This window comes from Labrus bergylta, chromosome 18 (genome assembly GCF_963930695.1).
Source record: "Labrus bergylta chromosome 18, fLabBer1.1, whole genome shotgun sequence".
Lineage (NCBI taxonomy): Eukaryota > Metazoa > Chordata > Actinopteri > Labriformes > Labridae > Labrus > Labrus bergylta.
In genome coordinates this window covers 26,129,228-26,156,641 of record NC_089212.1, presented here as the reverse complement: position 1 = coordinate 26,156,641, position 27,414 = coordinate 26,129,228, and the positions used below count along the sequence as shown (strand labels likewise).

The 27,414-nt window shown below is 45.8% G+C and overlaps 2 protein-coding genes across 3 annotated transcripts in view; one reads left to right on the top strand and one right to left on the bottom strand.

Annotated features, from left to right (window-relative positions):
- paplna (papilin a, proteoglycan-like sulfated glycoprotein) overlaps positions 1–21,351 on the bottom strand; it is a 28,575-nt gene extending 7,224 nt beyond the window's left edge. Inside the window, exons 1-19 of the mRNA XM_020657745.3 lie at positions 21,015–21,351; positions 17,918–17,980; positions 16,906–17,009; positions 13,265–13,325; positions 12,895–12,997; positions 12,599–12,729; positions 11,033–11,156; positions 10,795–10,875; positions 9,580–9,752; positions 9,350–9,473; positions 9,136–9,262; positions 6,697–6,901; positions 5,591–5,767; positions 5,357–5,507; positions 5,178–5,258; positions 2,755–2,950; positions 2,475–2,559; positions 1,340–1,466; positions 694–1,171 (exon numbers count right to left, since the gene is read on the bottom strand). Of these exons, the coding sequence (XP_020513401.2) occupies positions 694–1,171; positions 1,340–1,466; positions 2,475–2,559; positions 2,755–2,950; positions 5,178–5,258; positions 5,357–5,507; positions 5,591–5,767; positions 6,697–6,901; positions 9,136–9,262; positions 9,350–9,473; positions 9,580–9,752; positions 10,795–10,875; positions 11,033–11,156; positions 12,599–12,729; positions 12,895–12,997; positions 13,265–13,325; positions 16,906–17,009; positions 17,918–17,974 (2,585 nt within the window). The 5' untranslated portion in view covers positions 17,975–17,980; positions 21,015–21,351. The remainder of the gene's footprint in view (positions 1–693; positions 1,172–1,339; positions 1,467–2,474; positions 2,560–2,754; positions 2,951–5,177; positions 5,259–5,356; positions 5,508–5,590; positions 5,768–6,696; positions 6,902–9,135; positions 9,263–9,349; positions 9,474–9,579; positions 9,753–10,794; positions 10,876–11,032; positions 11,157–12,598; positions 12,730–12,894; positions 12,998–13,264; positions 13,326–16,905; positions 17,010–17,917; positions 17,981–21,014) is intronic.
- Positions 1–27,414, top strand: part of LOC110002661 (ladderlectin-like) — a 191,065-nt gene that overhangs the window by 25,562 nt on the left and 138,089 nt on the right. The window lies entirely within an intron of this gene.

Genomic DNA, 27,414 nt, shown 5'->3' with positions numbered 1-27,414 from the left:
CCTGAGGGGTTTAAGATATCACCTCATCACTCCTCAAGAGTCTGCATGTGAAATAAAACTACGAGGAGCGATGAGGTCGGAGTCTAGACGCCAACCTGAACTTTGTTCTGCTGCTGCAAGAAATGTTTCATAGAAAAGCAAACGTGAGTTTTCTGACTGAATGAAAAGTTGTTTCTATTTGCAACAAATTATTTTTGAACGCTGTGTTTAAAGTTGCTCTCAAACCTTTTTCAGATTTTTGCAGAATAAAAACACAAATGTAAACTCAGAAAACGTTTTTTTGCCTTCTTGGAGTTTCGGGTTCGTTCTCCTGCAGTGATGTCACAGTGTACTGAAAACCCTGAAGTACACTTTAACATCACTGCAGCTTCAGGAGGGTTTAAGAAGTCAAGTACTAATGGTTTGATTTCACTTTAGTTATACACGAGAGAAGGCATATTAAAAATCCTGTTCTGTGAATCATATCTAATGTTGTCCTTCATTTCTAAACGTTTTGTGATTTGGATGTTTTGTTGTGAATTTGTGTTGAAGGACTTTAGTTTAGACTTCATCTTCCTGTGTTTGGTGTGAGTGACTGATGCACCGCTGTCTTCTCTCTCAGGCCGCCCTCACACTCAGAGGTGAAGGCGGCTCCTTCAGCAGGCGGAGTCAGGCAGACTCTGGTCGGACTCCTGGGGGTCTTCAGGGTCTTACCTCGCTGCGGGGCCGGTGTGCTGCGCTGCAGTGGCGGTTAAGGGCCTGCGGGGGCGCAGATACACTCGAGCTCTGTGGGCGTGTTCGGCTGCAGTTGAGGACTGTCTACCTGCGCCGCCTGCCGAGCCTCCTGAGGTGGATCCACCAGCTCTAGATCCTCCTCCTGCTGATGGGGTGGCAGATCCGGATCGGGTGCCCGCTCCTCCTCCTGCTGCAGCCGGGGTCCTTCCAGCCGTGGATCCTCTCCTGGGAGTCTGCTCTACAGCGGGAGCGATCTGTCCTGGGCCCTGCTGGCTCGGATTTGGCACCGGGCACGCCCTCTGGCACTCGGCCCGGGTCATGAAGTTGTTGCTGTTGCCGTGGCAACCGCCGAACCAGAAGTGCGCACACTTGGAGGTGAGGACGTCGAAGTGGTAGCGCGAGGTCCAGGCGCTGCAGGAGCCGGCAGCTCGAGGCAGAGAGCAGATGGAGCGTTCGACTACAGAGGAGAGAAGACGGAGAGGTTTGACTTCAAGGAGTCATCACAAGGTTAAACAGGTCGGAGTCCACACAGAGGAAAACTTCTTTTCATATGCAAGAGTTAAAAAAAGAAAATGACACAACCAGAGAGTAGAGAGTACTCTGTGAGAAAGTCTTTTTGTCTCACTGTGGTTTGGCGGGTTGGGGCAGCTCTCCCCGTTGGGTCCTCCTGCAGGCGTGGTGCGGTCGAAGCAGCACCCGTAGGTGGTGAGGCGGCACTGCGCTGCATTCTCAGTAGGAAGAGAGGAAGAAACCTACAGAACCAAGAGACACCAGAGGAGTGAGTTTAAAACAAATCCTCCAACACTGAGGCTAAAGTGTCTCCAGTTAAATCATTACAGAGAGGCAGTGGGGCGGGGGGGGGATTCATCTGCTCATTTTTAAATAGTGTCTGTTAGGGCTTTCACTCAGTCTGAGCGTCATGTGATCACACAAACAGAGTGTTTCTCTCTTCAGCCAGAGTTTCTCCTCCAGCCTCCTCATGTTTATTCTGCAGAAAGTCAGAGTGATCTGATGTGAGAACGCAGCAGGATATAATCAGGAGAATTCACCTGGAGCCAGTGGGAGGGGCCAGTGGGAGGGGCCAGTGGGAGGGACCAGTGGGAGGGGGTGGTGACCTTTAATTCCCTGTGATCGCTGCACGACCATAGACTGTCTACACGCCATGATGGGAACCTTCAAGTACTGAAGTCTAGAACATTTTGTCATCGATGTTCATTAATTGTTTTATCTAAATCTGAATCTGTTTTTTCAGTAAAATTCACCTCTGTGTCCCTTAAAGTCTTAATCTGTGATTTTAAAACTTAAATGTAGAAATCAAGTATCTCCTCTGAAAATAACTCTGTGAGTCATGACTGTCTACAATGGGTGTAACACCCGAGTCCCACTGTCTGTGATGTTTTCAGAGTTTTCAGAGTCCTATCTTCACTTTGTTTACATCGCCAGGACGGCCGGCTGACTCCTCCCCTCGTGTATAAAAGTTGTTTAATTGAGGGACTAGAGAAAAGAAGAATAACATACTGTACTCACTGCTTAACTGTGTTTCTAGATCACGCTCATTTCAGGTAAATTTACATGCAGTGTGAAGATACCAGCATAATAAAGATCGCTAGCATTAGCATGCTAACACAACAATGCAGCGCCAGTTGTTTTGGTTTCATGCTGGTGCTCAAGGGCGACATCTGCTGGATCAAAACATCACATATAAAGCCTTTAAAAAGTATACAAAAGGTACTTTGAGGATTTAAAGTCTGTGGTCTTACAGTGGGTGCGGGGTCCACGTACTCTGCACAGCCCTCCTTGTTGGCGCCCTGAGCAGACGTCACGCCGTCCTGACAGCAGCCGAAACTAAAAACAGAACGAGAAGGTAAAAAAACAATAAAACACTTTGTCCTGGAAGTCTGAGCTGAAAATAAGAGAAAATGAGTTTGAACATTTCTAAAAAAGGCTCGGGCGCCGTGTGGTCACTTAGTGGTTGTTCTGGTGGTCGTGTGTAAAAACGCCTCAGTAACCTCGACCACGCTGTAATGACACGTTGGGTACCTGGTCTGGATGCAGGCCGGCTGGATGGAAGTGGGAGTCGGGGCCCGAGGGCAGCCCAGACCCCGGGGGCCTCCGGCGGTTGTGCGTCCGTCCGGGCAGCAGCCGTAACGGGACTGGCTGCAGTGGAGGGCGGGGGCGGAGTCATGGGGGTCGTGGACCGTGTTGGTCTGGATCGGATCCGTCTCGGTCCTGTGGGCTGAAACAGAGCGAGGGAGGAGTTCACACAAACACACTCCAACTTCACACAGAGCGTCTGAACACTTCCTGTTAGAGACAAACAAACTGCAGAGAACCAGGAAGAGTTCAGAGTAAACAATCGCTATGGAAACGAACACACTGGAGACCTCCGAGTGGACGAACACACTGGAGACCTCCGAGTGGACGAACACACTGGAGACCTCCGAGAGGACGAACACACTGAAGACCTCCGAGTGGACGAACACACTGGAGACCTCCGAGTGGACGAACACACTGGAGACCTCCGAGTGGACGAACACACTGGAGACCTCCGAGTGGACGAACACACTGAAGACCTCCGAGTGGACGAACATCCGAGTGGATGAACACACTGGAGACCTCCGAGTGGACGAACACACTGAAGACCTCCGAGTGGACGAACACACTGGAGACCTCCGAGTGGACGAACATCCGAGTGGACGAACACACTGGAGACCTCCGAGTGGACGAACATCCGAGTGGACGAACACACTGGAGACCTCCGAGTGGACGAACACACTGGAGACCTCAGAGTGGACGAACATCCGAGTGGACGAACACACTGGAGACCTCCGAGTGGACGAACACACTGGAGACCTCCGAGTGGACGAACATCCGAATGGACGAACACACTGGAGACCTCAGAGTGGACGAACATCCGAGTGGACGAACACACTGGAGACCTCCGAGTGGACGAACACACTGGAGACCTCAGAGTGGACGAACATCCGAGTGGACGAACACACTGGAGACCTCAGAGTGGACGAACATCCGAGTGGACGAACACACTGGAGACCTCCGAGTGGACGAACACACTGGAGACCTCCGAGTGGACGAACACACTGGAGACCTCAGAGTGGACGAACACACTGAAGACCTCCGAGTGGACGAACATCCGAATGGACGAACACACTGGAGACCTCAGAGTGGACGAACATCCGAGTGGACGAACACACTGAAGACCTCCGAGAGGACGAACACACTGGAGACCTCCGAGTGGACGAACACACTGGAGACCTCAGAGTGGACGAACACACTGGAGACCTCCGAGTGGACGAACACACTGGAGACCTCAGAGTGGACGAACACACTGAAGACCTCCGAGAGGACGAACACACTGAAGACCTCCGAGTGGACGAACACACTGGAGACCTCCGAGTGGACGAACACACTGGAGACCTCCGAGTGGACGAACACACTGAAGACCTCCGAGAGGACGAACACACTGAAGACCTCCGAGTGGACGAACACACTGGAGACCTCCGAGTGGACATTCCTGACCCGACTGATCTGCAGAATGCCACAACACAACAAAAACAGCACAGCCAGCGCTCGCACACTTCAGTGCCTCCCAAATATTTTAATCAGGCTGACAGTAACCATGGACCCTGAAAACACGTCAATCAGGATAATTAGTGCAGGGACAGAAGGGGGGGGGGGGGACAGACGGGAGCAACTGTAAGAGCCACCACTATACACATCAAACAGAGGAAGCTTTCCCTTCTACTTTGTCTGGATGTGGACTAGTGGTCAGTTTGCAAACCCTATGTACAGAGACTACTCCCTCTCTCTCTCTCTCTCTCTGATTTCTGACTCTATCCACCGTCCTGTCTCTGGAATAAAGGCACAAAAAGGAGGATGTGATCTACTATACGATTGGCTGGTTGAAAAAAAGGGCGGGGACACCAACATCCCGCCTCAAAAAAAATGTAAAAGATTTTTAACTAGAAGTGGTCCGAGCGCTCACAAAAACGCTCCCATGCGCCTTTTCTCCGGGCGTCCGCCTGCTGCTGCAGACGCTCTCTCCTCATCGTAAACAAGAAGCTGGCGCTCTACAAACACCATAAATCTGTAGCTGAGGAGGCGCTCCGAAGAAATGGTCGCCTAGTTTCCTGGAATGTAAACGATGCTATCCTGAACAATGCTATCGGTGTTATGAGCATCCTGAAGCGGTCAGAGCTACATGCTACATGCTGAGCTAACAGCTGGAAACAGACAGTGATTCCAGCTGTTTCTCTGTAATGTGTCCTCCTTTACACCAGTGGTCGTTTACCTCATGATGTACTTTAATTAGCTCGTCATTACCGGGTTAGGAAAGGAGGAGGAAGAGTGAACAGCTGAGCGTAGGACTCAAAGGTTACAGGTCATTAACACATACTGGATTTGATTCAAACATGTTGATGAGACTCTGAAACTGTGGTCCAAACCTGTTGAGTGGTCCGGAGCAGACGGCCTGAAGACAGTCTGAGTGTTGTCATGTCCCCGCGGGTCCTGCACACTGGGAACCACTGCACACAGAGAGAAGAGCAAAGGGAACCATTGGAGCTTCTAGATAAAGAACGGATGGACCTGAAGGAGGAAGAGGCCTGATGGAGAACACGCTCACCCTGCGGGCTGTAGCAGGACTGGGTGTTGCAGCGCTCCACAGTGGGCGGTTTGAGGCTGGCGTGACACTGGTCCACCGCGTACAGATTCCTCTCCTGGTCGGAGCAGATCACCTGACGATCTCTGGAGCCGGAGCCGCAGCTCTTAGAGCACTGGAGGAAAAGATCAGAACGAAGATTCAAACACGTTCACCTTCACTGTGTCTCTGTTTGTGTGTTTGTGTGTTTGTGCTCACCAGTCCCCACTCTCCAACGTGCCAGCTGATCTGTCTCGGGCAGGCCGCTGCCTCACACGGCCGGACGGCAGTCGGGCGGAGCAGAGTGCTGCAGGAAGTCTCCTCCAGCCTCATCCCTCCTGAACCGATGCAGCTGATTTCTCTGGTCTGCTGCCCCGAGCCGCAGGTCACTGAGCACTGAAGCACACAACAGCAGACGTTTAACAGCATCATTTACTCTCTAATGTCGAGGCCTTAAAGGAGCAGTAATCATTTATTTCAGTGACAAGAAAAAACAAAAACATTTTGACTGAAAAGGTGAAGGCTGAAGCTTTAGATTATTACACCTACCCTTGTTACAAATCTTATTATTGAAGACACTACTAAACAAAACATATCAGAACAAAATTTGTTCCAAGAAAACAAATGAAACAAACAAAAAACAAAACAGAAGTCACACTCACAATAAATTATCAAACCGACCTTTTATATTTGTTAAACACCATTTTTTTTAAACAAAAATTTAAATGTGGAAGTGAACTACACATTCTTAATTCCATGGCAGTATTCCACAAGTTCCCCAAAGGGTTAATGACAGAAAGAAAAGGAGAAACATTTGATCTGAACTTGTAACGTGTAGGCTGACGCTTCTGCAGCTTTGTAGAGTCTGTAACACTTTCTGACGCTCAAACATCAAATGTTGTGTTTCAGGCTTAAGGGACTCAGCCGGCTTCATTTCAGGCTTCTCCTGTAATCTCAGGTTTTCTCTAAAAATCTGTGCACGTCTTCAGCTGATTGTTGCATTCAAGTACGAGTGAAACAACCCAAAACAAACATCCTGCAGCATCAAAGGCGTTTACACGTCTCTAAATCCAGAATCTCTACGACTTACTTAAATATGATTTGAATGTCATGTTTCTTCTCTGAATGAAGACGTGATCAACCACACAGTCACTTTATCATAACTGCATTAACGCCTGTCTGATCTTTTCTATGATCAAATATTTAATGAGTGAGGATTCTTTACTGCAGACGTTATATTTCTCACTGAAGTTATAAACATGAGTGAAGAAACTAATGCTAAGCTAAACGTGCTAATAAATGCAGATACAGAACAATGCACTCACTGCGCTCCAACGGGTCGCTCGATACTCTGCACACTTGTGCATGTTGCAGGTCTGCAGAGTGGGCGGGGCCTCAGCGTAGGCGGCACAAGTGGCATCCTCCACCACGCGGGGGCCCGATGCATCTTGGGAGACGCACTCAACGCGGCGCACCTGAGAACCTCCGCCACAGGTGACCGAGCAGGTGTTCCACTCGCCCGTTCTCCAGCTGGGAAACCCACCAGAGGGAGGGGACAGAAAACAGAGGTCAGGAGATGATGTGATGTACTTGGGGATGTGGGGGGGGGGGGGGGGGGGGTCTGTGAGGTTTGGGAACCGAAAGGTCAAGTCCTGGTATTTGGCCTGGTTTCTGGGGTCTGCAGGAGTCTCCTCTAGCAAAGCACTGAACCCCCCCCAACTTCTCGGGGGGGAAGGTCCCTGTGCAGCCCCCTCCCTCTGACATCTCTCCATATTTCATGTCTCTAGCTCCTGTTTGTGCTGCGTGCCTGTGTGGAGGCAGTAGTTCAGGCTGAAGGGGAACTGGGTCGGGAACCGGTTCAAGTCCCGGTGCGGACCGCTGAACTACAAGATGAGAATATTCAAATCTGACAGCAGCGTTAATCTGAGTCCAGCTGGAAGAAAGAACTCTTCACTTCCTGGTTAGGTTAAAAAGAGGACAGAGGATACTTAGACAGCAGGTTGCCATGACTACAGAGCTAACATTTAGTCTCACACATTCACCTCTCAGAGACATGAGCACTGCATGTTTGTGGTCTTCCATGCATCGAGGCTCTACATTGAGGGTTAACGAGGGTTCAGTTAAAGCCCCCCCTCGAGCTTCATAAAGGTCTCAGGTTTCTGAGCAGCATCAAAGAAAAGAAGCAGGAAATACCAGAGAGTCACTGAGTGAAGCCGTGGACTGTTTACTACCACAACACCACCGCTGTGTCCCATCAACACCGCTGCAGGACGACCTCTGACCTCACAACACAGCAGCTACACTAACGCACGGGGACAGAGGGAGTTACAGTTGGCTAAAGAGTTTGTGACGGACATTTAAAACAACTTTAACCACATTCAGCATCTTTTTAGTGGAGCTTGTAGGGAGTTCCCTCGGCTGCATCCTCACTTTGTCTGGTTTCTAAATGACTAGTTAGTTAAAATGATAAAGACAAAGCTCCAGTAAAGATTCCTTCAACCTGCTGCAGCAAAACCGACCGTTACGGCTGCAGCATGATGCTCAGCGGGAAATGTGAGATTATAAGCAAAACTATTGTTTATTGTTTATTTGGATCCCCATCAGCCACTACCTAAGTAGCGACTAGTCTTCCTGAGGTCCACTCATACAAACATGAATTTAAAATCCACACAAATTAAATCATAAAAAAAAAGACCGGACGGAACAGAAAAAGACAAAAATAGAAATAAATGACACAATAACAGGCAAAGTACAAATCAAGAATACCAAGATGAACCTGCTGCATGTCAAAAAGATAATCTCTCAAATGTCCACGTTACATCTGCAATCAATAAATACAGTGTTGGACAAATCTTATCATTATTTTACTACTTAAAACACAGCAGAGTAACTAAACACTGACATACAAGACAAACATACACACATAGACACACACTAACAGAAGAAACCTCGTGACCCTGAGCGCTAACGCACTCACCCAGCACTAAATCAAGAGAGCTTCTTAACATGAGCGTGCATGCTGAAGAAGTCGGTGATCAGTGAAATAAAAAGCCCTGTTCAGACCGCCGTTTCATATTCACGCCCTGTGACGCTTCACCTTCTATCTGAATGTTGTGGAGGAGTAATGGAGGGACGAAGGGATCCGCCCCTCTGTAGGAGAGACAGTTTCAGAGGAGTCAGTGCTGTGTGTGTGTGTGTGTGTGTGTGTGTGTGTGTGTGTGTGTGTGTGTGTGTGTGTGTGTGTGTGTGTGTGTGTGTGTGTGTGTGTGTGTGTGTGTGCATGTGGAGCTCCTGCTGTAATGTGAATCCACAGACTGAGACACAAATATGATGCAGCTGAGCTTAGTTTCAGCACTTTATAAAAAAAAAAGAAGCAGTCTGAAAAGGGCTGCATGACGACCTTTGACCTCACAACACAGCAGCTACACTAATGCACGGGGACAGAGGGAGTTACAGTTGGCTAAAGCGGGGAGACAGCAGGGGGGGGGCTTCAGGTCAGGAGGTCAAAGAAGTCTGAAAAGGGCTGAAGACTTCAGACCCCCCCGCCCTCCTGTGTTTGCAGCTACCTAAGACTATACTATACCTAGGACTACAGACCCGGGTTACCTGTAGACATAGACTCTGGGTCTTTCTGAGGATCTCCACAACTCTGGTGGATACCGGTACGCCATCCTTTTAGACAGTCACAACAAAACCAACAGGAGTCAGACAGCTGCTCTGACACTGAGCTGTTACATGCAGAGTGAACTTTGACCTTCAGTTACCTGCGGACCTGCGGGCACGGGTGGGGGTTGCACGTACGGTTGGTCTGCGGCCTCGGCAGAGATGCACACAGATAGTCGGGGTAGGACTCGTTATCGATGGTGCAGAAGACCAAACGAGACTGGTAGCCTGAAGGACGAGGAGGACAAGAAGAGTCAGATTATCTCATTTTCTTTAAACCGGATTTTACCGAGCGTGTTTCTCTGAGGCTCTGACCTAATCCACACTCTTTGCTGCAGGACGACCAGGATCCAAAACTCCAGTAGTATCCCTCTCTGGAGCGCCCATTGGGAAGATAGAATTCATACTCCACTCCTTGGTTTGGCTCCTGGCTGATCAGCTGAGAGGAGAACACAGTAAATAATCATTAAAGCACATTAGTCACAGGCTGACCATCACTTTGGTTTTTACATAAAAAGATCAGGAGGAGATATTTTGTATCTTACCTCAACAACCAGAGGTTCAGTGGTGGGACCCCGGCCGATGATGGTCTCGGGGACGTTGTCGCCCTCGGCTCCTCTCTGGTAGTACAGCACGGTGCCGGCAATGGGAGTCGCCCTGGAGAACTCAATTACCCAGTGTCCATTGAGGTAGTACTCCCCCCGCAGGTTCTTGATGGCTGCTCGTGCAGAGAGGTTAAAACATAAAGTGTCTTATGATAGGGCCTGTGTCCTCCTGCTGTTATTCTGTGAGTGGCAGCTTCATTTATTCAATTATTACTGTAAGATTTAAAAGTGAAGTAAATTCATATATTTCAGTTAATTCATGTATTTAAGTTAAAAACATTTATACAGTGAACTGCTTACATATTTGTGTTTACAAAGTTAATATTGATATATTTACATGTTTTAATGTTTGCAGTAGCACCTAGTAACTGTGACTAAATGATATTGAATCTCCCTCTGTGTTTGTCATAATGTTTGCCTTGAGTTTAATCATCCTAACCTCTGATTGGCTAACGACGGGACATGTGATGAGTAACAAGGAAGTGTTGTTGTTGTGTAGCAGAACAATGTGGATGACAGTAAAGTGCTGCTGAGAAAGTTATCCGTCTCCATCCTTCTGTTTCTCTTAACTAGAGTGATCATCCACCACACATCGGACCCTCACGGTACACCACCACCGAGGAGAGAGTGTTTGCAGCAGCAGGGGGCCGCTGGAGAAAAGGTGGAGCGCCGAGCTTCATTTGTACGCTTGTTTTACGCGGCCGCTCCGAGAACTTCTAGCTGAAGATGTTTCAACTTTTCAGAAGAGCGCTGTTGATAAAGTATGAGAGTAAACATCCTCCGTCTGATTCAGAGTGAGTGGAACATGATGGATGGTAAACATCACACATCCCTGCAGACCGTTTTTCAACTGGCTACTCTGAGACGAGCCAATCAGATTGTTAGAGAGCCGTCACATGTTCTACATAAAGAGTACGAGCTGCTGCCCTCTGCTCAGAGTTCAGACAGTTCATCTTGATAGTGAAGAAAAAACAAAAACTAACAGAGCAGTGTCAGTCATACAGCGGGTTCAAGAGACTGTTGTCATGGAGACCGGACGCACCTGCAGACCTTTAACTCTCTTCATGAAGCACACAGCCAGCGCCTTTCTGCTCTTAAAAAAACACCAGGTGGACACTTTGGCTCTTTGTTTGTGTACTGAAAAGAGGAACTCACCGATGTAGTTGCGTGTGGCCACTGTCTCTCTGATGCTGATGGTGGTGGCTCCAACAGGGATGATGAACATCTGGTTGTAGCCTGAGACAGAAAATAAAACTGCTTTCACAAAAACAAGACAAGAAACTGAAATCACCCGGACACAGATTTAGATTATTTACAGACACATTTCTTTTGGAGCATTCTAGTTGAACTGCAGTTGGATTGAAACGTGTGTTTGGTTGTTCCTGCAGCGTACCGGTTGGCAGGTTGCTCACAGTGAAGCTGTTCTGGACGCGGTGGCAGGACTGCCCGTTGCCCCCACACTGCAGGCAGGGGTCCTCCTGCTGAGGAGACTCCAACATGTTGTCACAGCCCAGACGCTGCAGGAGGAGAGAACGAAGAAACTGTTCATGATGAGGCTAAGTGTACAGACGAACTGGACTCTGGGGGTCAAAGGGTTTTGGGTATGGTACAGATAGCCTAGTGTGGGTGCACCCTGAGTCTCCAGTGACGACCTAAAGCTGGTTTCCTTCTCCCGTGAAGAGTGAAAGAATTTCCAGAGACTGTAAGCTGTAAGCACTGAGTGACATTTATAAAAACTGAATCACAAAGCTGCTGCTAAAGATTTAAGTCTTCAGTTTTATCCTTTTAAGGATTGTAAAAAAGACTTTCACAGTTCAGGGAGGGACAGAATGTGCACCCACAAAGACCTAAAGTCTGCTCATGGAATAGAAGCTTCCCTGTGCCAAATCGAACACCAAAAACCTGCTTTAAAAAGGCTAAGATCGTTAGGCTAACAATGATTCTGCTAAAGTAGCACTCCTAAAAACCCAAAACCCAAATCTGGATCTGGAGGTTAAAGAAGTGAGGGTTTGAAAAAAAAAAAGGAAGGAGAGGAACATTAAGGCTCCAAATGAAGAAGTGAGGACAGAGCAGATTAGAGATTCCTGCTCCCACAGAGGAGGTGATGAAGACATGATGACAGAGGTTAAACACAGAGAGGTGTTTCATGAGCGGAGGGCCGCTGCGATAATGACATGAGAACTAAATGAGAGCAGGAGAAGTGTTTGACATGAGCTCAGACTCCTCTGACTGCGTCCTCCTCCATTAAGCTCGACCACAAGTTTGTTTATAAGTTAAAGACTCTGAGATGGAGCGACTGAAATCAGATCAAATCTGAAACACAGATCAGGTCCATCTCTTCTCTGTTTGATAAATGTTACAGGAAGTACAATAATCTGAGCATCCACCTACAGGGCAGAGGGCGGAGTCAGACAGGAAGCAGAACTTTAAACTTCATTTCATATCTATAAGTGACCTGGACCTTTTGACTGTATGAGAGAGGACAGCTGAAGAGAGACTGAAATGGACTACAGCCTCTGTCAGGGGCGCACAAAATGACAAAAAAGGCTTGTTTATGTTTTTCCTAATTAGCATAGAGAAGCAGGCCCGTGTGCAGATGTACAAGTCGTTTCTTTTTTTTCAAACTTAATAGAATTTGATTTAAGTCTTGATGTAAGTGTTTTATCAACGCAATTGCTCCCTAAATAATTTGTTTATATTTATAATTTTAACGTTTGCATGATGAATATAAAAGATGACCGTATTTAAATCGTGTTTTTGTACAATCATGCATCACGCAGGGGGCTGTAGCCGATGCCAGCTGTCATTGGGCGGTAGGCAGGTTAGACCCTGTATGGAGGGAACTCATGCATGCACGGGGAGAACATGCTACACAGAAAGGCCCCGTCCAATCAGAATGCAAACCAGGACCGCTCTAACCACTGCACTGATCATTGTGTGTTCATCTTTTGAGGCTCACCTTGCAGACTCCATCCACACAAACATCCTTACGACCGGGGTGACATGGCGTCCCATCGACCACAGCGCTGCGGTGACGATAGAAAAAGTTTTCTCCTCTTGGCATGCAGTTCAGCTCACAGGGGTTCTCAGCTGGAGGAGAGACACATTCACTTTTAAACTGAATTCATCTTTGAAGCACTTTGTATGTTCAAGCCCCCCCCCCCCCCCCCACCCTCAGCCTGTTCATGTGTCTGACCCCCCCCCCAGCCTGTTCATGTGTCTGACCCCCCCCCTCAGCCTGTTCATGTGTCTGACCTCCGTAATACGGGAGCCACTTGTAACGTTTCCCCTGAAAGTCGGTGCCGTCAAACTGGGAGCACTGCTCTTCACGGAAATCTCTGGATCCCTCGGGACAATCCTGAGAGGACCAATGGGAGGCGACAGAGAGGTCAAAGGTCAAACAGGAACACTGACAGTGAAACATCCCACACAAGGAGATCGGTCAAACATGTTATCGTACTTTAGCTGCTTTGCAGATGATACAGTGATTTACATTAGTGTTGCCATTCTCTTGCGTTAAGCGCTGTGTGTTTATTCACCGATACAGATCTGTAAGTCTCAAAATGTTAAAGACAAAGAGGCACACGTTGTGAAACGTGAAGTAGTGTCTGTTGTGTTTGTTCACCTGGATGTTGCAGGAGCGGTAAGACTTGTCTGGTCCAACACAGTTGTGTCCTCCATCAGCCCTGCGTACAGAGAAGACATCGATACTTAAGATAATGCTAATGCTAACTGATGTTTTTACAGATTAACCTGATATCAGACTTTACACTTTTATCTTCATAAAGCTCAGAGACAAACTCTCTGGTCTCTGAGCTGAAACTGGATTAAACATGGAAAAAAAACACATTAGAAGTGACCAGAGACAAAGCATAACATCAACAGCTGTTCTGCTTCAGCATCATTTTTCATCAGTGGAGGTTTCCACTTGTTTGGATTTTGCGGGGTTATTTTCCAGACTTTCTGAACCGTCCTTTCAAAAACAATAAAACTGTTTTCACATTCTGAGAAGAACTCGTGTAAACGGACATTAATCTGAAAATCCACAAATATGCGTTTTCATCGTCCTTATCAGTGCTGAAAAAAAACAAACACTTTATTCCAGCTGAAGTTCCATTAAATCTTTACGGGTCGTCATAATGAGGCGGAGAGAGTTAATGAATGGTTAGGCTGCAGCACACACATATACAGCTCAGACTGTCTGCAAGAAGAAATAACAACTTTCTGCTTTAAGTGGCATTCCTCTTTAATCTTTGCCCGTTAAAAATAAACAAGCTGTCGAAAAAAACAAGAGGAGCATCGACATCAACGCCGCCGAGCCCTGGGACTCGCTCAGGAACGGTGAGACAGCACAACGTTTCGCCACGCCTCGCTCGCAGCCATCGCTGATAACTCATGATTAAGTCACCTCCAAAAGTAGCTGCCCTTAGGCCCAAACAACAAGACGTGCTCCGGCTGTCAGCGCGCCAGAACTCAAAGTCAAAAACATGTCCAAACACTCTGCAGCATCCAGCCGTCAAGTCTCCACCTGAGAGCGGAGAATAAACATTTGGAGCATCGATGCACTTTGAAAAGATCAGAAACAGAACAGAGAGGAGGGACACACACACACACACACACACACACACACACACACGTTCATGCTGAATAATTAAAGAAATGAAAGGACAAAAAAACAACTTTTATTTGAGTGACACTTTGAAGTGTGACTCCTTTTGGATGGTTTTGATGCTGAGCTGAACTCTGAGTAAACAGGGAGTTCCTGTAAAGCTCACAATGAGTCCACAGCTGTCTAATCATAGTACTTAAAGGTGTGATCCTGGCAAACAAGATATGACAGAGTTCATCCACTTACAGGAGGTAAGAGTGGGCGGGGCTTCTTCCCCTCAGAGGGGAAACAGACTCACTGACTGACTCACTGACTGACTCACTGACTGACTGCACCGACATGTTGGAAACCTGCGCCGCATGGACATCATCCCAGTATCACCATCATCTGTTTTTGCAAACTTACACCTCTTACCAGCAAGTATTTTTACATTCAGTTGACAAGCCTGAATAAATGTTGTATTTCATTTTTCATTTATTTTTAAATCAGTAGAAATGTTAAGTTAAATCCTTAATGTATAAATCTCTCTCTCTTTTTATATTCTAAGTGCTTATTTATGTATCTATTCTTATATTGTTTAATTTGCTTTGATAACCTGCTGCTGTAACGCCACAATGTCCCAGTTTGGGATCAATAAAGTCATTCTATTCTATTCTATTCTATTCTGTCCCTGTTGTCAAATCATCAAACCACGCTACCCCTCAGTTGACCTTCACACACACACACACACACACACGCAACTAAACATGAAAATGCTGAAATAGAAGTCAGAACACTGTCTGGACATGTCAGAGGAATAGTTTAATGCAGACATGTTGTGCCTGGTGGGCAAAAATTTAATTTAGCCTTTTATCAAATTCCCTCCGAATCATTGCTCAATCCACTGAGACACACCTTCACTCTGCAGTAAACACAGCAGCAGAGGACGTTTATATGTAGGTATAGAATACAGCAGGACACAATATGATTTATTTTAGCTCCGCAACCTGAAATGTGAAGCATCAAAATGAAAATGTGACGTCCTTGTGAGCTACTTTCTTGGAGTAATTCCTTTATATGCCGCTGTTAACTTCTGATAGATTTTTAGACATGAAAAATGTTTTTTCTGCATCACAGGGATGTCATTATGGATGTTACTGCTAGTATTTGTCCTGAGCCGTCCCGGTTTGACCGTCATCATCGGGTGCGTTCACTCACACAAGTCACACATGGCAGTATCACACCTTTAATGTTTGAACTGACTGTTATTTAATGTCTGTTTTTTGATAATTTTCTTCTTAAAAAAAAGTTTGATTCATCTAGGGGTATTCTTTAAATCTTTTTTTGGGGTTAATATAGATGTATGGAGGGGGCGTCGGTTTTGTGGTTTAATTTGTAACAAATGTTTCATGTCATGTCTTTGTAACCTGTTACTGGATGCTTTGGATTTCCCTCTGGATCAATAAAGTATCTATCTATCTATCCACTCCCCAACAGGTGGCGGTAATGCTCGGTATTGTTTGATGACCGCTCTTAAACAACAAACACAAGAAGAGGAAGCGGACTCCAGGAAACACAAGAAGAGTTATATGATTAAATGCTTCTTTAAATCAGTTGCACGGGGACATGTTGGGTTCTCAGAGCGCCGCGGTGTAACGTTGGAAACGTGTCAAATGTGCAAATTAATTTTTAGACCACATCACCTAGATGTGCCAATCAAAAGCATCCAGGTCCCGTTCAGCTGGAAGGCTGAAGGAGGGGAAACTTCCCCCGCCTGCAGGAAGGGCGCTCTGGTGTTAAGATGTTTGGAGGTGTTACACGGTTGCTATGGCAACAAGTCCTACATCTCCTTACAGTATACCTGCAACGCCTCTGTCTGGTTCAGACAGTCGCTCTGAAGATTTAAACCCGGGTGCTGTGCTGTTTACTCAGGTGTGAGAGACGCAGCTTCCCAAACAAGCCTGAGAGTGGACGGGTAACAGATATACAAATAAATAAATTTATATATATATATATATATATATATATATATTTATTTTTTTTATATATTAATTTTGGGGCTTTTTGTGCTTTTAATGAAGAGATAGCACAGTGGATAGAGATGGAAATCAGGGAGAGAGAGAGTGGGGGAATGACATGCAGGAAATGAGCCACAGGCTGGATTTGAACCTGGGCCGCCAGCTTGGAGGACTACAGCCTCCACACATGGGGCACGCGCACTAACCACTGCGCCACCAGCACCCCAGGTAACCATATTTAAAGAAATTATACTTTAAAAACCTGAGCATGTGCAGCAAAGGGGCTGCGGTTGATTTATTTATTTTGTTAACTTCTGAGTCAAAAGGGCAAAAAGAAAAATGTTCACTCCCCATCGGATCCTCCTCAGCAGCCAACATCCTGCAGAGAGAAAGCCCCTCCCTTGAGTCTGGATGTAAAACAAGCCCCCGTCCATCCGCCCAACTTCAAGGCATTCTTCTTCTATCAAGATCCAGTGTGTGCGCCCGCGAACCTCACAATTATTCTTCATTCACTCAGGAGAAAAGATGCGGTGTGTGTGTGTTCAGCTGAGTTTGTGACCACGAGAGGCGGAGTCTGACTTCATGTGTGTTCTCAGAGGAATGTTAATGTGTGTGTGTAGGTGCATTAAAAAGAGATGAATGGAGGCAGGTGAGCCTTACCTGTGGGTGATGCAGCGTCTGGTTCTCATGGTCACACCGCTGCCACAGCTGCGGCTGCAGTCACCATAAGGACCCCACGCATCCCAGCGGTCCACGTTGGGCAACTGGAACGAAACACAGCAGTTTAAACCACGACGCAACCAAGATGAGATTTACAAAATGTAAAATACTAAAAGACCAGGAGTGAGACTGGGAGACGACTGGCTGGAGTGTAGCTCATAAGCCCCGCCTCCTTTATCTTAAGGTTGACCTAATCTGCTGATCCCCTTTTTAAGGGGTGGTGGATACTCAAACTGAACGTGGGCAAAGTTTCAGATCATGAGGTAAACGTGTGTTGGAGTAATCCCAGGATGAGTCAGCAGAGGGCGCTTAACCGCTCGTTATGTAAATCACGCCATAGTTCCCCGATATGAAACCAAGAATTTGACATGGCGGCTTCAAGCCTCTGAAACCTCTTACATAGACTCTCTTCTCCCAGACCTGGAGAGCAGCCCTCCCCTGGCAGCCGTTCTGACCCCCCTCAGAAGGCTTCCAGAGAGCTGGCCAATCAGAAGAGAGTGGGCTCATGGGGGGGGGGGAGAGGGAGGGAGGGAGGGTCTTAAATCGGAGTCAGAAATCAGGGAGAGAGAGAGAGTGGGGAAAGGAGCCACAGGTCGCCTGTACACGCACTAACCACTAGGCCACCGGCGCCCCCTGACTCTATATTTCTTTCTGTATGGATAAACTAACCGACGCTCTCTTTATGACACCTGAAACACTGAAGTGATGATCCATCAGTGAGGTTGTGATGAGGTTTAAGTGTTCTGTTTTGTTTTAATGAACACTTTGTGAAAGAGGGGCAGATATTATAAGATTAATCTTCTTTCTGCTCCTTTTCATTCAAAATTTGAGATTTTATGTTTGTTTGTTTTTTCCCAACTTTATTGTTTGTTTGAATGAAATAAAAATGTACAAATAAAATGCATCTCTCTTTCTCTCAGTGTGTGTTTACTGTCATCCGTTGGAAGCTTACCATGAGTGCTGGAGCCAGCAGCAGCTGGAGGATCACCAGAGGCAGGAGCATCTTCATCGTGCCCTGGAACACACAATCACAATCCTCCATTAGAGCCCGTTACACATCGAGCAAATGTTTTCAGGAAACAAGCCAGAGAGGGAGCCGGAGTGGATCTGTGAGGAACACATCGTCCTTATCTGATCCAACAACAGGAAACATCAGCTCTTTATCCTGTTGGCATTTCATGAATCAGTTTAAATCTGTGTGTGTAATGATTTCACTGCACACAGTGACTGATGGAACAGCTTGTTCTGTGGTTTGGTTTGCAGATAATCAACAGCTGCATCCGTGGCTCCAGTTACATTTAGAAGACATTCAGTTCATTTAGAGACGGAGCAATCAGTTTACTAATCGATAAGTCACATGTCACATCTTGAAGTGGCTGAAGAAGAGGGGGAGGAAATTATTGATCGACTTTACTATGATGACTCTCATCATGTCACATCTCATCGTTCTGCATCTCATCGTTCTGTATCTCATCGTTCTGCATCTCATCGTTCTGTATCTCATCGTTCTGCATCTCATCGTTCTGCATCTCATCGTTCTACATCTCATCGTTCTGCATCTCATCGTTCTGCATCTCATCGTTCTGCATCTCATCGTTCTGCATCTCATCGTTCTACATCTCAATCACAATATCAACAACAGAGTGGAGAACTAACCTTAAAGTTTCTTCACCACTCGATCTTTGTATGAGACAGCTTTCCTAAATTAGTATAATGAAACATAACACCTGTTAAGTTAAATGTATTAACCCTAATCCTTTTGTATGGTTGGATGATGACCTCTGCACACATACAGACCTGAGCGTCTCATATTTAAAGAAATGTTTTTTAGTATTTTCTGACATTTTCCCAACAAGATGATTTAAGGAGAAAACACGTTAGATGAACTAAAGATGTACACATGGAGGTGCAGCTCTTTAGAGACTGTAAGGCTGAACACACACGTTTGTAAAGTGAAGCTCAAAGAGATGCAGACATGTAACTTTATTAACTCTTCAAAGCCTCACCTCTGGAAGGTTAAAGCTTCATAACGATACCTCAAACAGCTGCCTCATCATCCCCCTCTGCTATCTCTGCACTTAATTGCTTAACTGAGCTAAAAAGTGTCTCCTTTGTTGCATGTGCACAGACTGTTTGTTTGTTTTTTCCAGGGCAAACAGGGGGTTTCCTGCCCCCCTGAGAGAGAGAGAGAGGGGAGGGGGGGGGGGGTCGGCTGGAGCTGCCAAAACACCTCTGACTCAGTCTACCATGACGCCTGAATGCCTCGGCAGAGCGGAGTAACGCCCCTCAGCGAGGACAGGCAACATGTCAGAGGGATTCTTATGTCAGACAGACAGTCAGCATGTTTGATCAGTTTCACATCCAGAGCAGACGTGTCATCACTGAACTAAATACTGAACTAAAGCCCCTAATGGAGCAACGTCATCTGTACTCCGGGATCATCTCAGGCTTTTCTCTAAAGTCTTAGCCAACAGTATTTATTTACATCTTAATAACTGCACAGATAAAGAAGGTTTCCCCCGACATGATGATGTTTTTATTACATTAAAGGTCCAATCAGTGAGCTGTGTAGAGAGTGAGATGATAAAGGTATCTTACTCTCTGATCATTAAGGAAACATGCTATGTTGAAGTGCTGGCTTCTCTGACAACAATACAGCAGCCAGTATGTCCTCCTTCTAACTTTAGATTCTGCTCCTGAATGCTCTGGATTTGTTTGGACCTGAGAAGGTAGGCGCTTTTAAGACACGCCCCCACACGGCCGTTTTGGACGCCCCTCAGTTTGTCAGATATGAGAGCAGTTATCAGGTCAACAGGTGTTGCAGTGATGGAAGCGGTCAAGAGAAGTGGTTCAGATAGAAGTGATTGTACCCGACCTAAAAAGCCTCTGCATGTTTCTAATAAGCTCCACGAGCACTCACACTTTTAAATCCCGCAGCAGAAACTTGGACTCTGAAGGTCACAACATCAGACGCTCTGTCAGCTAACGTTCTGTTGTTAATGTTGTTTGGTCGTTACTCGTCATTTGGTTTTATGTACTTTTGTATTTTTGTGAACCACCAACCTGCTGATGGACTTCAGATGGAAATCAACCTATGACTACAATCTGGCATATTTACATGTTTAATGTAAATAATGTGCACTGTCCCTTTAAATAAATGTGTAAATAAAAGTTTATGAACAAACACAACTCAGTAACAACCCTGCAGCTTCACTAAAAACCTAAATGTAAGAACAATAAATATTGTGTAATCTTTCTGAGGTTTGGTTTGTAATATGAACTCATCAAACACTTTCCAGACTGTTTGAACCTCTATGAAACCATCAGAAGCACCCTGCTCCTCCTTATTTTCCAGACATAACTTCAGTTAATAATCCGCCCCCCCACGCCCAAACCCCCTCCAGGACGGATGATATTCTTACTCATCCTGAGCACAATCGAGCAGCGATCCATTAAAAGCATTCCTGCATCACTTTGTATTGTACCAGCTCATAAAGCCTTCAGCCCCTCCGGCTGTACAACCAAATTAACTATTATTCATCAATCGACAAGCACCGTCTTGTGTCCTGTTCAGTGTGAGAGCAGCAGGAACCTGGTCAGGCTTTAAGGGAGTCAATGAACCCTGAAGGGAAAAGATTTCATTTAGACTACAATAACTCTTTAATGCTCCCCCCCCCCCCCCCCCCACTGAGGGTCACTATCATGTTATCAGGTCTCTGCTGATCACTTTATTTATACTCCCACATCTTTTCTTCATCCTGTTTTTATTCCAGTTAGAGATGAAGAAAACTTTTTACAATGTGTCACTTTTATATTTCTCCCCCTCTACACTAAAATCTGTTTCTCTCTCAAAAATAAATAGAAGAGCTGATTCCTGAAATCTAAACCTTTTATCAAACCTTCTCCAGGAGTTAAACACACTCTACATAACTACTTCAGTCAGCTGTTCCACGGTGTATCCTACAAATTAAGTTTGTGGCATGTGGAGCAAATTTGTCAAAAAAGTAGAAACATCCAGTGTCCTTGTGTGAATTAAAGAGGCTACTCACCCTGCGGAGTGGTTTGAAATGCGGTTTCTTGGAGTCCTAACCCTCCACTGGATCCTCTCGGGGGGAGCGTGCAGGACTGACTTTCTCTCCGGAGCTGCTTTGACCTGAAGATGAGTCTGAATGAGCAGAGCAGCAGAGTCCTGGATTTATGAGGAGGGTTTATCTGACTGGAACCTTCTGTCTCCCCCGCTCTCTCTCTCTCTCTCTCTCTGTGTCAGGAAACCAACAAGAAGAAGACGGAGAGGAGAAAGTCCTGTTGGTTGAAGCTCCTCAGCGCGTCATCGGCGCGCTTTTTAACCAGCAGCTCCTCCTGTCACAGAGACGATCTTTACGCGCAGTCTGTAATTCAGACTGAAGAAATAACAGTTCATCAACGTGTCCGTTTGTTCTAAGATCCCCATAAAGCATCCAGTCCTCCATGAAAAGTGGAAAACGCGTCATTATAATACTCCGCCGCAGAACCCCGGAACATTTAATAGCAGGGTACTCATAGAGACCTGGGTCTAATGGAGAGGCAGGGTTGTTATTTTGAGCTGGAAATGGTTCCCAAATGTTAACTTTCGGTGTCAAAGGAGACTTTCGGCTGACTGGATGATTTATTGGATGATATATGAAGGTTTAGTTCTCGTGTTTATGACATTACTTTGACGTTTGTTGTCACGCAGACTTAAAAATAAATAAATGTACTTTGTTTCCAGTCTTAAACAACACTGGTGATTTATCTACATACCGCTGGAAACAAAATAGACTATTTCACATTTATTCTTCTGCAGATAGACAACTTTTCGTGTGAAGCTAGCAGTTATTTAAAGGACTTCCGGTCAAAACTTGCCTTCATGCGCTGCATTGTTTATAGTCCGACTAGAAACTTCAAAGGACCACGTCAGTCACCGCCGGACTTTGAGCTTCACTTATTACCTGTTCTCAATAAAACAGAGCGGCAACCTCGTGTTGAAACATGAAGCGATGCTTAAGTGTAAAATCATCCTGCAGTTCCTGGAGTGTCCACTAGAGGCTGGCTGCAGAAGCACAGGAAGTCACATACACACCCATTCTAAAAAGCCTGTTTTTACAGCAGAGATGAACATGTTTACAGCCTGGTTCAAAAAACCAAATAGGTGTGATTAGCTCATGTCTGGATGGACACACACTGTACGGGGGGGTGAATGTTTTGATGACTCATCAGTTTTGATTTGATGAAGGATAAGAGTTATTCACAATAAGGCGTGTAGCTGACCTGATTGACAGGTGGGCGCGGTGTAACGGTTTGTCAGGAGGTTTAAAACCCGCCTCAGCTCCAGCTCTCAGCCTGTCGTTAGGTTGACTGAAAGTTAGACTGAGACAGATTTAACGCATCACCCCTTAAAATCCTCCTGATCTGGTTGTTGGACCAGAGGGGGGGTGTGAGGGTCTCAGGGGTAAAATAGTTGGTGAAAAATGTTTCCTTTTGAACCAGTTTTGAACGTCTGTTCAAAGGGAATAAGCGGTTGCAGGGCACCATCAGGTGATTGCTAATAGGACTAAATAAGTGGCCAACTACTATATAGTGCACTGGATTTGTAGCGTTTATTTTTATGCAGATGTTTTCTGAATATTTGTAGAAACATTTATAGAAAGAAGGATGCTTTCAAACCAAACATCCTGTTTCATGCTGTCAGAAAATAGAGATTTTACACAGTAAATAAAAGAAGTCAGATAAATGACCTTGCATGTTTCTTTAAAGGGTCGAGGTCCATCTTCAACCTCTGAACATCAGATGGACTACAAAAACCCAACAGTAAATATGTGTTGAAAAAGAGAAGAAGTACCAAAGAGTGTCAACAACATGTTCCTTCTTTGTATCGGTTCAGAGAGACCACAAAGCATCCACAACACCGACTGAATATTTTAGTTCAAAGAGTTAAAAAACTAAATCTGAATCTGTCCCTGCAGTCAATCTTTTTGTTGCGTTTGAGATAATTCAAAGACTGAAGGCACATATAAAATAAAACAGTTTTAGAAGAACTTGACGTCTTAAATACAATATCTGCCTGAACATGTTGGAAACAACATGTACACATGATGATTTTGGCTTTCAAAGGGCAAACCACCACAGCCACTATACCGACGCTATGTTTAAACAGCTGCTTACGTTTTCCTAAAAAAAAGCCCTCCAGCCCTCCCTCAGGCTCTCTTCCCTATAGGGGGTGAGGTTTCTGTACACATCCAAACCGGCATTTAAAATCAAGCGTACAAAAGTTCCGAGTTGTGTAGCTGCGGCCGGGTGTAAAAATACATCTTGGGTGCCATGTGTATTTGTCTTCGATTCATTCAGAAGGGGGTTTACGAAACAGTTTGGACGCACACATTTTTCCTCACAAAGAAAAATCTACTTTAAAGCCACATGTTTGTTGATCTGGTCACACCGGGGGATCATTCTCCATGTTTAGGCTAGACTGAGCAGCTCAAACACATCAGAATAAATGTTTTGAATTTAAAGCGCTCCACATGTAACCAGATAACCAGAAGGAAAGTTTTTACCAAGTCACAGCTCAGCTTTATGTTCGCTCAATGGATCATCAAACAGAAATCTAATTAACCTTGTTCAGGTCCATCTTCACGGTCACTGATGGATGTCAAACCAAACAAGTTTCCCCTCAAAGCTTGAGCAGCATTATCCAGGAATAAAGTTAGTGTAGGGGCTGTACACTATACAATCGCAGGTTAATTAAGACCTGTGACGTCACCCGTTTGTTCCTGCAGGGGGCGCTGGAGTCCCATCGATGGCGGTCTCCATGCTGGAAATGCTGTCTCAGTCTAACTTTCAGATTAAATCAAAACTGATGAGTCATCAAAACATTCACCCCCCGTACAGTGTGTGTCCATCGAGACATGAGCTAATCACACCTATTTGTTTTTTTGAACCAGGCTGTAAACATGTTCATCTCTGCTGTAAAAACAGGCTTTTTAGAATGGGTGTGTATGTGACTTCCTGTGCTTCTGCAGCCAGCCTCTAGTGGACACTCCAGGAACTGCAGGGTTTTTCACTTCAGCATCGGCTCCTCTGATTCTGTAAGGAGCCAACAAAAGGCAGAAGCAAACACTTAGTGTTGATTTTGGTTTCTTATTAACTTCTTCATCCGCAGAGGTTCAGGTTGTTAAAGAGTAAATCTTCTGACCCATCACTCACAGTTACAGAGTTTATTACTGAAGGACATCACTGTTCACATCCAGCCATCAGTGACTCTAACAGACGAGACATTTATACAAACATGACATTTAAACGGTGCAGGAGATACGATAGGACAAGTACAAATAATTCAGGGATTTGTTTAGAAAAATCAGTTTAGCTTTCTCTGTCTGAATTCAACTTTTGAGGATTTCACTTATTTGCCGAATGTTGTGCATGATGCAGAAGCTTTCAACAGCAGTGATGCTAAGTTTCAGTTTGCAGAACTTTAACATGAACTGTAGTTAGACTTGGGGTACATGAAGCAAACACTTTGAGCCACATTTTCTTCAGTCTGTCGATGATGATGTCCTGCTGGCCAGCATGGAGAGAGGCACGTTGAAGTCTTACTGCCCCCCCCCCCCCCCCCCAAGGTCAAGGGCAGGGAGGGATCATGAGGTATTTTTAGCACCTTGACTCTAAGAAGAGCAAACATAGGTGACCATCCACTTCTTCTTCTGCTCACTGAAGAGCTAAAAATAACCCATCGGCTGTCATTAAATAAAATCTTTACTGGGGCAGCTCCGCCTCGCTTCCAGACATGTTCTTGTTTTAATTATAGAAACCTAATGAGCACAATGCCTCATGTACAATCTGTACACCTACTTCTGAAAAAAACCCTTTCACTCGATATTCTCCACATGGACATTTCTTAAAAGACCTCCACTTTTGATTCCTGGTAATTACGTCTAGACGTCGCTTTAAAAAGGAGCTCTGAACCGCAGGATTTAAGTTAACATTCAAATTACTGAGCTTTACATCCACCTCCTCCTAAACCCTAAAAAGTACACATGAAGACAGAAAAAAACAGTTTCTATACGTTGAAGAAAATAGCAGCACCCAGTTTAGCCTTCATGCCCACCCAGTATTTCAACATCTTCTGCAACTAGCTGCTTTTTTTTTTCCCCATCCGCCTCGTCCAGTCTTGTTTTCGTCCAGGACTCGGGGTCACGTCCACCTATAAGTCATGTTCCCGTCAGAGCTGCCGGCTGAGCTTCTGTGCCTGCCTCTCCTTGGCGTTGAAGGCGTACTTTGTGTCCTGCAGCTGATCTATCATTTCCTTGGCCTCCTTCATCTCCACGGTGAGCTGGTTGTATTTCTCCACCAGCTCCTGGTTCTCCCGCCGGAGCTCCACCACCAGCTGGCTCAGCTCCTCGCTCTGCTTTCCGCAGTGCAGCTTGAGCTGCTCCATCTCTGAGAGCGTCTCCTCCATGTGCTTCACCAGGCTCTCCAGCTTGTCTTTAGACATCTCTGATGTGTTGTGATTCTCCTGTATTGGAGCTGTCTTCTTCTTCCTGTGTTGTTGAGGGTTCTGCGCTTGCTGCCTGTCCTGTCTGGAGCGATTATCGAAGTCTTACAAGTCTCAAATGGAACAGATCTCCCTGCACAGTAATCCCCTTAGAGGAGCTATCCTGGGAAACCTCCAACGCACATAGGTGTGACACACCGCCGTAATGTCTCCAGCTTAAGTCCCCTCCATGCAGAGGATGAAATTGACGGATTACCCGTGCAGTTTCATCCGCTTGTCAGTGAACAAGCTTAAAAAACCTGCAAAGAATTTTGACGTCTAAATTACATTTTGCAAAAGGAGAAACAAAAACAAAAGATTCCGATTTTTCTTTCAACATCACGGGGGGAAACTTGACAAGGGTTCAATCTCTTCTTGGAAAGCCACCCAAACAGCTTTAAGTGGATGGTGTAACTTAATCTGAGCAGAACAAGTGTCTGGAACAGATGCAGGGGAAGCCTTGTGGAATTAATTGTGTAGTTGTTCAGCAGCGCAGCAACACGGCTCACATGCCAGGATGAGGCCTCAGCAGAGGGCTCGTTAGGTAAGTCACAGTGTGAGGCTAAACATTCTGGGTGAGCTGCCATACCGTGCCACTGTCCCAGCCAGCCGGGCCAAACGGTCCCCATGGCGACGGCTAATGCGTCCAGCAGGCCAGACGTACGAGCCAACTGCGCCCGGCGGGCCAGTTGGCAACGGAGGACAGGGCGAGCGCGGGATGCCAAGCGCATCAGTACGCCGAGGAATTTCCACAATGTTCCCACCGTCTGCAGAAATGCTTTGCGTCAGACTCCGGGGGATGATGATTCGTTCACAGATAATCAGTCAGCAGTATTTTGTAAAAAAAACAAAAAAACAGGCCGCTCCCGGGGGTATTTGACCTCCGTTTGTAACGGGGAAAACTGGGAGTTCAGAGCTGTTTTGCATAAAATCTCACACTCTGGGTTTTGTCAGTTTTCTCGTTGTTGTGCATCAGTGATGCAACCCAAGAGATTCAAAAACTTTGCAACTTCCTGTACCCGTACTTTGAGTATTTCTATTTTACCGCCAAAAATATGACCACACCATAATCTCACATTTCAGGTAAATGTTCGACTTTTTATTCCGTCTGATTCCCTATGAATATAAAATACTATAAAAGAGCCTGATCTTCAACACACGATGACGCTCATGAGTGAACGCTCTTGTGTTTATTATTATCGACTCACCGTCCCATCCTGTTACACAGTCTGGAACATTACGTGGTTTTTAATCCTATTGGTCAGATCAACAATGAATCCTGTTTTTAATGCCAAAGTTAGACATAGATCAACAGAAGCTTCTGAACCTGGATCAGTTCTATAAACCTTATATACAGGTCGTCTAGGTCAATGACCCCGATAAAGCACCAACCTCTAGTGGGAACCATCAATCCATCTGAAAATATCAACAATTTAATAAATACTTAACCGGCTTTCAACATACTTAACTGTATTTGATCATGTCTATAAACCCCTCTATTTCAGCCCTGCTCAGAACAGGCTGTTTCTGTGTCTGTAACTTTAAATATGTAAATGAGCTGTGTCTGACCACGCCCCCTCTCTGGAAGGGCTTGGGTGTACTCGGTGCTTTCTCGCTCCATGTCCTATTGTTTACGGTGAGAAGGCAGACTCAGAGGGCAGAACAAACACCTAGCTGTGGGAGTGTCACCCACCTGGGGGAGGGGCTACTGCCCTTTGTGATGTCATGAAGGGAAAATCTCCAAACAGCCTGTTTGAGCACACATTTTCTGAAAAGTGGAGCAGGGAGAAGACGGAGAGGATGGACTTTTCTCATCATTGGGGGGTTTGTAGACGGACTAGAGACACGTTAGAGTTAGAGGAACATGGAGAAGAGTGTTTTATAGATGTTGATCGACCTCGGCA